The 10,702-nt window shown below is 39.5% G+C and overlaps 1 protein-coding gene across 7 annotated transcripts in view; it reads left to right on the forward strand.

Annotated features, from left to right (window-relative positions):
* The window catches only part of LOC138772604 (ankyrin repeat and sterile alpha motif domain-containing protein 1B-like), a 108,179-nt gene extending 97,949 nt beyond the window's left edge, over positions 1–10,230 (forward strand). For all 7 annotated transcript variants that reach the window (XM_069953134.1, XM_069953168.1, XM_069953126.1 and 4 more), the window contains 4 exons: positions 2,172–2,258; positions 8,763–8,900; positions 9,071–9,238; positions 9,522–10,230. In XM_069953134.1, the coding sequence (XP_069809235.1) occupies positions 2,172–2,258; positions 8,763–8,900; positions 9,071–9,238; positions 9,522–9,629 (501 nt within the window). In that variant the 3' untranslated portion in view covers positions 9,630–10,230. The remainder of the gene's footprint in view (positions 1–2,171; positions 2,259–8,762; positions 8,901–9,070; positions 9,239–9,521) is intronic.
* Positions 10,231–10,702: the final 472 nt, after the last annotated feature.

Here is a 10,702-nt window from a genome sequence, read left to right on the forward strand (position 1 = left end):
ACGGTTGTGAACCTAGCCGTAGCTGTGGTAGCGGCACCAGCCAGTATCCAATATGTAAGCAGTACATCTTCTATAAAAGCAGGTGGATAAAAGTTTTATGACAATTATTTGGCACTCAACGCAAGACATTGGGACCCTTGAGGCCGGCTCATATATTTATTTCCTTATTCATTTTGAATCCTAAAAATATCCCTGTAAGTTAATTGGCTTCTTATTAAAATAGAATATGTGTGTGTATTGGAGTCAGGAAAATTAGATTGTGTCCCCCAGGGGAGCGGTACTGATGTGACGGAATATATTGTAGCCACAAATCCCGCAGAATATTAGATGCTGTATAAATTACAATGGCAAAAGCTTGGGAGTGTATGGTTGTGACCACACAGTAGGTTTTCTAATACTATTGACCTAAAAATTACTTTTGCGTCCTCTCAAAGCCTCTTTAGAGCTCAGATTTTTAGATCTTACCTTTTTCCTAGTTAACTAAAGACGATTGTACTAAATATTGAGTTTGGCGCTCGATATGGCTCCACCGTCCACATTGAAAAGGGCCTTGAAGGGGAACTATCAGCCCCCAGAGCACTGATCTGGCCCACTCCATTGAGTATCATTAGACGGAGCGGGCCAGCTCGTGCTCTGGGGACGGGGCAGTGCTCCTAACGGGGCTCTGGACTGAGGATTACACTGCTAACAGCAGGGGAACAGCGCCGAGGAAGAGGGTAAGAGACATACTGTCCTCCTCAGTGCCCCATGTGCAATAGGGTGCTATCAGCAGGTTAGATTCGTCTAACCTGCTGATAGTTCCCCTTTAATAGGAATGTTGTCATTGTCACCATAGGACAGATACAGTGGAGCTCTCGCCCGGTCTGGCCATTGTTTCTTCAAACTTGTTAGCTCTTCCCTGCATAACACTGATGTTATGTGAACATGGTACAGTAAGGTAACGTGCGGCCAGTAACATGGCTGCAGGCAGTGAGGACTTGTTCACTATGTTCAATGGGAAATCGGAGACTGGTGGCCTCTGAATTGAACAGAGGTGTACCAAAGAGGGTAGTAGGTGTATTGGGTAGTAGAGTGGCTATCGTAAGGCCCTATTATACCAAACACTTATTGTCCATACTTGGCCGATTACTGGCCAGACGATAATCATTGGGTTTAATACGTCATATCAAAAGACTACAATCGGCAGAAATGCACAATGTCAGCTGATAATAGACCACCACTCTCTTGAATGGGCAGCCCGGACAATCCAAGGATCGTCCGGAACGCCCCTCCCCACGGCTCCACCACTCCTCCTGGCCTATGGCTGTATCCATGTTTTCCCAGACTCCCAAGGGCTGTATCCAACTTCTTCAGCCGCTGGTAACCAGAGGGTGAACAATTGGACTCGAGCATGATCCAGTTGTGCTCAGATACTGACAAAGTCTTTTGAATAAACCCTTCATTGTGTTCATTGCCCATGTATTATGTGCTGTAGTGGATCCTATTAGACAAGTCATATACCTTTATAGCATTGGCGAAAATTGTGAATGATGATTTGAATCCGTCATCTGTAACAATGGTGCGCTATATAAAGGTGTATAATGTCCATCGCTAATAGTATGATCATATTCCGTAACACATCATTATCTGAACCGCTGGAACATGAAACCTCATGTGCAATATATATAAATTGTCTTCATTTGCATAAATTAATCTTCAGACATATGTATTCATCCCGATGCACGTTGATGGGTTTTCTCTTTTTCCAATCTGTTCATCGGTTATAAACACGATAATCCTACTAATTTCCTGTTGCATTTGCTTATTTAGCAGATCTAGGCTGGGTTCACACTATGTTTTAGCAATCCATTTTTTCATCTGTTTTTGAGAAAAATAAGGATGGAAAAACGGTTGCAGCATTCGTTTTTAACTGTTTTTCCATTGACTTCCATTATAAAAAAAGAACGCATCCGTTCTTTTTTAACGTACACAAAAACGTGGTCGACCACATTTTTGTGTGCGTTAAAAAACAAAAATGCGTTTTGATCCATTCTTTTTATAATGGAAGTCAATGGAAAAACGGAAATGCATCCGTTTTTTGTAAAAACGGATAAAAAAAAATGGATTGCATAAACGTAGTAGTTATACATGTAACCTCCAAAATAACAATAGATTTTTTTTTGTATTCTCAGAAATCAACAGAACAAATGAAGAAAGTTCCGACAATTATTCTGTCAGTTTCGTACAAAGGAGTGAAGTTTATGGATGCTGCTAATAAGGTGAGCATCGTCTTTCTTCTAGATATGGAATGATTTGTGGTCTGTGGGTTTTGCATCTACCCTGAAGAAAAGATGGTGGGCAGGTCTGGCACGGCTTCCCTGGATGTAATAAAAAAATGACAGCTGATTCTTGTCCAGGAGACCGCGGTTAACCCAAGTGTAAGGTAAGGGTGAAGGTGCAACGCCTCAAAAACAGAGTCCAAGGCATACCCAAAATAACAGTTTACTGTAAATTTTCAGTGCAATACAAGATAGTCCTGGTGGCCACTTGAACAGCAGTGAAGAGGAGAAGAATACCCATACTAATATTTAGATTTGTGTACTATCTGACCATCTTCTGCCCAGCTAGTGCCAAGCTGGGTAGTACGAGCCCCAGGCCTTTACAACTTGGTGTAGCAGACTTCACGAGGCTGTGTGTTAGTCAGCTTCCAGCTGTTTGTCCCACTGGGGGTCAGTACAGAGCTGTGGTTACTGCCCTGAGAATAGAGGAGAGGGATGAGGTTTCCTCATAGGACGGCTACCCCTCCCCAAGGTTTAACACTGCATACTGGAACAGGTTACTTGCTTAGAAGAACTCTCTCTCTCTGGCTTCTGTCTCTCTCTCATACACTAACATACAAGAGACTCCCCCAAACAGGAACTGACTTCCCTTTTTATAACTAACCTTCATAGTGATTGGTGGGGTTGTAGGAAAGGAGGGAGAAGTGTAACAGGTGGAAAAGCACCTGCACCTGTAACTGGTTAAACAACATGTGACGCAACACAGTTTTCATTCAGCTGTGCTTTAGACAATACAGTTAATAAATGAGACAGTGACACCTAGTGGTGAAAATACATAACACATCTCCTTCATCCCCTTCTGTGTGATACCTGACAGAGCCACTTTACTCATGTGGAATAAAACTTAGTGTACCACCAGTACCGGGACACTACACAGTGGTGTATGGAAACCTACTTTCAGGCAATGCTTTATGGGAAAAAAAAATTATTCTAATTAGCTTTTTTCCAGAAACCAAGTAAACCAAACCACAGCCCGAGTGATCCATTTGTAGACAGCTGCTTCAGGGTTCTTGCTCGTCTTCAGCAAAGAGAAGGGTACAGGTTGGCTAAAAAGATGCCGTAGATGCTCAGAGGTACTAATGTTATTCTTATTGTAGGGATCCAGCAGTGTATAAAATATTACAATGCTTCTTGGGAAATATGCAAATTAGCTCTCTCCTTAGAAGGAAGAAAACTGACTAGTACTAACCAAACCAAATATTTTCTCCTAGAGAATAAAACATCCACTGTAGACAGCTATTTCTGGATTCCCAGCCTATATATCGGTCCAGAGCAGGCTACCGGGGACAGATTCTCATTGAAGAGAGGTCTAAGGAGACTTATTTTCAGGCAATCCCCCATAGGGAAAACATATGCAAATTATCTCTCCATCTTCCCGAAATAACTCATATTTCTCAAAACCTACTCCTATGAGATCCCTATACTATATTAAAGGGGTTTTCTAAGGAAAGTTTATTGTTGGCCTATCTTCACAGCCAGCTGTTTGCCACAGTGAAACAAACTATTTACAGGTTAGTGACCAGGAATAGTTACTGCTGCTCAGCTCCCATTCACTTCAATAGCAGCTGAGCTGCAGCACCCAATTTTGGTCACTACATAGTGAACGGAGCTGTCTGCTATAAGCTATGTTTCACTGTATATACTGTATGTATATACCAGCAGCATGGTTCTGAAAAAGAGCTGAGGTGAGGGTGTTGGGCATCAGACCCTCACCAACCTGATATTAATGACTTTTTTGAACAATACATTTTAGGCATATAGAAGGGGATTGTTGAGATGAGTTGGCGGCTGTATAAAAAAAAAAAAAAATCATACTCACCTGTCTGATCCCCTGCTGCTGTTCAGATGGTGCCAATCCCCGTTGTTCACCACTTCCTCTGATGTTGGCCGCATGCAAGAAATAGAGTCAAAAACAAAACTAGTTTGCAGCCTGCCACAGCCATATTTACTGTGTGCTGTCAGCAGTGGGGGACAGGGTGTTGGCAGTTGACAGAACAGCAGTGGAGGGGGGTTAGGGAGGTGAGTATGAACATATTTGTTATTTTTACAGATTTTTTTTTTAACCATATTATTTTTCCCTCCTGGAAAATACTTTTATTAATATTGAAAATGGCCATATAGGCAGATGACTACCTCAGTGCCCACCTGAGTATGCTATATGGTATATATTCTACTCCATCTTTCCACGCCTGTGTTGCCTCCATAATATTAGTCATAATGAGGTAAAAGCATTATCATAATATCCACAGATCTCCAATACGCTTCATTAAACATCAAAACACATCAGACGAGTCTTGTGCATACAGGGAATATGAAGTCATTTGTCATTGCGTAAATGCTTCAGCGAGCCACTCAAGCTGAGGGAGCGTCACACGGAGCCGATTACACCGAGCTCCAAACCTGCCGCGTGTGCTGTAAACCAGGTTGTGAGTCACGGAAACGTTCCCTCCCGGGACGTAAAATCTCTGCATCAAATCTGCAGAATATTCAGTCTTCCGGATGGCATTTATTGTTATTATAGAAGCCGAGCAACAAGACGACGCATACGGAACACAGTACATGGTACCAGGAGTGAAGTGGCTATGTAAGATAGCTATGATTTTTGTATCATATACCAGTCAAAGGTCTGTACTTTTTATTCCGTTTTTTTTTTTTTTAACTGTTTTTAAAACAAAAACAACGCACAAACAATAGGACAAATAATGTTTATACATCAACAACACCAACACACTAAATTATACATAGAAACTATGATAACCTAATATACCGAATACAAATTAATAAAAAAAAAAAACAAACAAGCTTAATTTAAGCTTACTTGTCCCCTATCCAACCTCTGTGTCCCTGTAGATCGGGCTCCTTTGTTATGATTGGCGTTACGGGTCGGTGAGTGACCCGCAGCTCCTTTCATTCAACATGGAGCGGTCGGAGAGAGACAAGTACAGCACTCATCTCTTTCCGGTGGCTCCACAGAGTGTGAAAAAACTGTGGGTCACTTACTGACCCATGGCTCCAATCATAACAAGGGAGTCGGACCACCAATCTACAGATTCCTGGGGGGGGGGGGGCACAGAGATCTGACCCCCGTGATCTTTTAACTTGTCCCCTATTCTGTGGATAGGGGGACAAGTAAATTTAAGTCGGAAAACCCCTTTAACCCCCTAGTGACCAAGCCAATTTGGACCACTGTGTTCACAATCAAAGACCCATGTTTTTTTGTTTTTCTTAGTCCTTTTTACAAACAGCTTTCTGATCTTTTTATTTTTTGTGGAAGCGGAGTAACAAAATACTGAAAAATATATATTCTTGACAATATTATCCAAAATCAGAACCACAGCGTGACATATTCATTCACTTTCTTTCTGATACGATTTTTTTTTTAAATTCTTTATTATCCAACCATCAAGTCTCAAGATAGTTTTCACCACTTCCTTCCATTTTGTTACTTTGTTAGCCCCTCTGTAGTATTAGGGGCAGAGAAAAACATGTGATATAAAAAAAAAAAAATTGTGTGACCTTATTCATCTATTCTGTGAGATGTATCTAATATGACCTATAGTTTTCCACTTTTTTATGTGAATTTTTTAGAATTTTTTTTTCCATTTCCTACTTCACAATCGTATACATTTTAGCTGACCCCTTGTTATTAGGCTAATTAATTGTGAAATGGTATGGGAAGTTACTACCCTAATTTTTTTTCTTTTCCCTAGACGCTGTAACTGTACTGTGTAACTGGAGATATCATAAATGACATATCCAAGTGGGTGCAATTCTATTTAAAGAAGCACTCCGCTGATTTTTTAATTTTTTTATTTTTTTTTTGCTTATATGCTGCAGCATAGGCTATTGTTAAAAATAACGTAGATGCCTTTTTGAATGCCTTGTGTTTACCTTTTTTAAATAGACAAAAAGAGGTCAGTGGAGCCTCAGTCACAGTTTCAAAACACGGAAATAGCCAGATATCCCTCCTGGAAGGGAAAGGGGTGCCTCCCAGTGAGAAGATCACCAGACCACCCTGCTATGCAGTCCCTTAAAGGGGTATTCCACTCAAAAATAACTTTTCATATGTTGCTGCCCATGGTGAGACTAACAATTCCTTCCATACTTGTTTTTATCTATTCAGTCTCCTTCCCCAAGTTGTCAGCTGCTGCTTTCTGCTGAAGACACAAAAATCTGTGTGTGAGCTTTTCTCTCCGTCTCCCCCTCCTCCCTTCTGAGACAGCTGATGTAAACAAGTCCATGACTGGCTGTATCTACAACATTGTTGCTTTTTTTGTAATGCCGGGAGGGTTAATCACAGTGAGTTCATTAGCAACTTGACCTAAGACTAACCCTCCTGGCATTACAAAGAAGCTACAAAGTTACAGATAAAGTCTTCCAGGGACTTGTTTACATCAGCTGTCTCAGAATGGAGGAGAGGAGGGGGAGACAGAGAGAGAGGATTACACACAGATTTTTGTGTTTTCAGCAGAAAGCAGCAGCTCAAAACTGGGGAAAGGAGACTGAATAGATAATAACAAGTATGGAAGGAATTATTAGTCTCAACATGAGCAGCAACATATGAAAAGTAATGTTTGAATGGAATACCCCTTTAATACCCACTCAGTTGCGAGTATTAGGATACAAATCGGGAATTACCTGTTTACCTGTTTTAGCTGATGTGACATGCATAGATCCCCCCCATACAAACTACGACATTTAGTCCAAACAATAGGTACTCATATCTGTTTAATTGAAACACTCTTCTAAGTCCTATTTTCACTGAATGACCAGGATCCAGCAACCAGTGAGAAATATAGGAGTAAAATTTAATACGCCAACTAAACCCACTATTCTTCTAATGTGAGGCCCACGCCATGCCTTACAACTCATTACCCACTTTTGTTTCAACCATGGTGACAATTTTTTCCTCCCCCTTTGGACTTTTTACCAATACCCTCAGAAAATCTACCTTCCTCCACTCTGCTACTCAATTACATCCTTTATAGTTTTCATGTCTTCAATATGTCCTCCGGAATGGACAGTTGTGTTCATACTTTTGACTGATACTGTATAATTTTCCTACTAACTCGGTTGTAGGGGGTGTCTAGCAATAAAAAATTTTTGGGTAAACAGTGTTCAGGATCTCAGTCAGGTATTGTCACTAAACGGAGGTCAATTACGTTGGGCTTTAGAGGGGAACTGTTTCTGGGAATGGACTCATCAACACAATTTGACTGTTTGAAACAAACTTGGAAGAGTTCTAAGTTGAGTAGTCTAGAGTAGAGATGATTGAATCTCAAGCAGTGGCTATATCTGTTTTTCAGGACTCCCTAGGGCTGCATCCATCTTCTTCAGCCATCAGTGATCAAATGCAGAGCGTTAAGGTTCGGATGAACCCGAGAGTGCTTAAGATTCACCTATCTCTAGTCAAAAGCCTTCACAGGTTTATCAAACACACAAAGTTTATGATAAGAAGATGACTTTTTGTTGATTCTATACTACTACTGATATTATTACCTTAACTGATGCCATCGCACACATTTTTGCAAATATGTTAATCACAGAAATCAGGGCAGTTAACTCTTGTTCCGAAAACACCAAAGAATGTCCCCAAAATGTCTAGAAATGTCCAAAAAACCCTATATGGGCAGGATTTGAAGGAACCAAACCCCTTATGTTATTAGATTTCTGGGATTCCTCCACCAAAAGTTGGCCTGTTGGCAGGTATGTTACAAAACATGGTTTAAATGGCACTTACAACTTTTGACAACTTTTGACATGTTATAGAGACCCTCACCAACTCTAAATCTAGATATAAGTCAGTTTTCTCCTACCTCTGTCTACCTGACATAGGCAGATTTCAGTAAAAAGTCTATGGGACTTTCTATGGGGCAGACCCCTACAGTTGGCAAGTATGCTTACAAAACATGGTTTAAATTGGCACTTACACTTTAAGCAACTTTTGAGACATTCTAGAGACCCTCAATAAAGCAAAATCTAGATATAAGTGCGTTTTCTCCCAGCTCTATCTACGTGACATAGGCAGACTTCAACAGAAAGATTATGGGATTGTCTCTTGTAGCACACTGGGCCTCACATTTTTCTTCTTTACTTCTAAACACCCAGACCCCCACATTTAAAAACCCAATCAAAAGTTTATTAAAGGGCCAGGTAAACACTTTAAACGGAATCAGACAACAATTTATTGTTAATGGGGGGTAGACAGGACAGGAGGAAAAGACATATTGGGTTTCAGCATGCCTGATCCTATGCCGACAGAAGATTTGTAGGTTCTAATATCTATGGCCAACTTTAACCCTATAGATGCTCAGGTGTGGAGGAGGTGAGTGTGACACTTTGACCTTTAGGGAATAGAAAAGATGGATACAAATATGTTGTTGTTTCTTGGTACTTGGAATGACTCTTTTGGTAAGAAAATGACTCTTGTTTTCTTTTCTCCAGTCAATCATCGCTGAGCATGAAATCCGCAATATATCATGTGCTGCCCAGGATCCTGAAGACCTCTCTACCTTCGCATATATCACAAAAGACTTGAAATCTAACCTCCACTATTGTCATGTTTTCACAGCTTTTGATGTGGTTAGTTCCAAGTTGTTTTTTTTAAATTCTTTATAATGGACAGAATTTTATCATTTACGTATGTCTACGTGTTGTTGATTTATATATATATATATATATATATATATATATATATATATATATATGAAGTTCTCCTTGATTTGTATTGTTTTCTTTGTTTTTCTCTGTAGAATTTAGCTTATGAGATCATCTTGACATTAGGGCAGGCATTTGAAGTTGCGTATCAGCTTGCACTACAAGCCAGAAAAGGAGGACATTCCTCAACACTTCCAGAGAGTTTCGACAGCAAGCCCACCAAACCTATCCCAAAACCTAGAGTCAGCATTCGAAAGGCAACAGTAAGTATATGGGTGACTGGTAGATGACTACTGATGGCTGCAGAAGTTGGATGCAGCCCTAGGGGGCCTGGAAAACATGGATACAGCCTATGGCTATATCCAGGTTTTTCAGCCACTCTTAAAGCTTTTAGTATGGCCTACTTTAAGTGGCTCTCATATAAGACCTCACATCCCTTCTAGACTAGATGGCTTCCATGATGGGGGAAGTTGCAAGTAGATCATTTGAGTCTCGTCTATCAACACTCTCCTAACCTGCATTCGTGTGTATTATTTTTTCCTACAGATAGATCAACCTGATCAAAAGACTCTTGCCAATCTGCCTTGGATCGTTGAACCAGGGCAAGAAACGAAAAGGGGGATTAGCACCAAGTATGAAACCACAATATTCTAATATTGACTCGTCCCATCTACTTGGTGTGCCTTCGTACACTCTCCTACATGAGTCCATCACTCAAGCCTCGGTCGCCTCTTTACTACAGAAGAAACAGTTGTCGACACGGACTGTACAGCAGCAAGGGATGATTCTTTTCACTAACAACACAATACTGCCAAGAAAAGGAATCCTCTATTTTTTGATCACAGTGTTTCTTTTTTTCTTTTTTTTTTTTTTGTTCTTTTTTGTTTTACCTCTGGATTTTATCAGAAAAGAAAAAATCTTCATGTAAATTTAGTTCAAATTTTTTTCATTATGCAGTTGATTCATGGCAGTGATATAATCCATGACCTCTCGAAGCTGTAACTGAACCAAGAAAAAAATATACTGACCTAATGTAAAAAAACAAAAACAAACAAAAAAAACTGAATAAAAAAAAAAACAATAATAATAATAAGAAAAATTATAATGGAACTTTAAGAGCTGCCAAGAAATCGAGTTCTTTATATGCACAAGTGCATCTTTATATCTGATTATTATATGTGATTTCATTACAGAAATAGTATTCTGAAGGAACTGGGTTTGCTTCAAATGTAAAGAGTACTTTGTATAATATTTTATAGGCTATTGAAGTTGAAGCCTTGTTAAAAAATTGTAAAAAAAAAAAATTCTATTACTGTATCCATAAAGAATATAAAAATTGTCAGTAAAATGACACAAAAAAGAGCCCGGATTTCATGACTTTTTATAGCTATGATTTATTGCTATCGAATATTGTTTTACTATACTATATGGATGTTTGTATACATAATACCGAGTGAATGTATGTTTATACAGCGTATACCGGGTGTCCATCTTCTCTCGGATTAATACAACAGAGGACAAGTATCTATTGGTGTCCTAGATTTATATTTTACTTTTTTTTTTTTTTTTTTAAGTAAGGTTCCAATTATTACAACAAAGTTGGCAATTTTGGGTGGTTTCACTTAATGATCGAGACTTTCTGATGTAATATGAATGCCTCCTCGTGAAATAATACTCTGAATAGGTTTCCCCTTTTAATAATTAAATTTTTTCAAAAATTTCAAATT

Source organism: Dendropsophus ebraccatus, chromosome 1 (genome assembly GCF_027789765.1).
Source record: "Dendropsophus ebraccatus isolate aDenEbr1 chromosome 1, aDenEbr1.pat, whole genome shotgun sequence".
Lineage (NCBI taxonomy): Eukaryota > Metazoa > Chordata > Amphibia > Anura > Hylidae > Dendropsophus > Dendropsophus ebraccatus.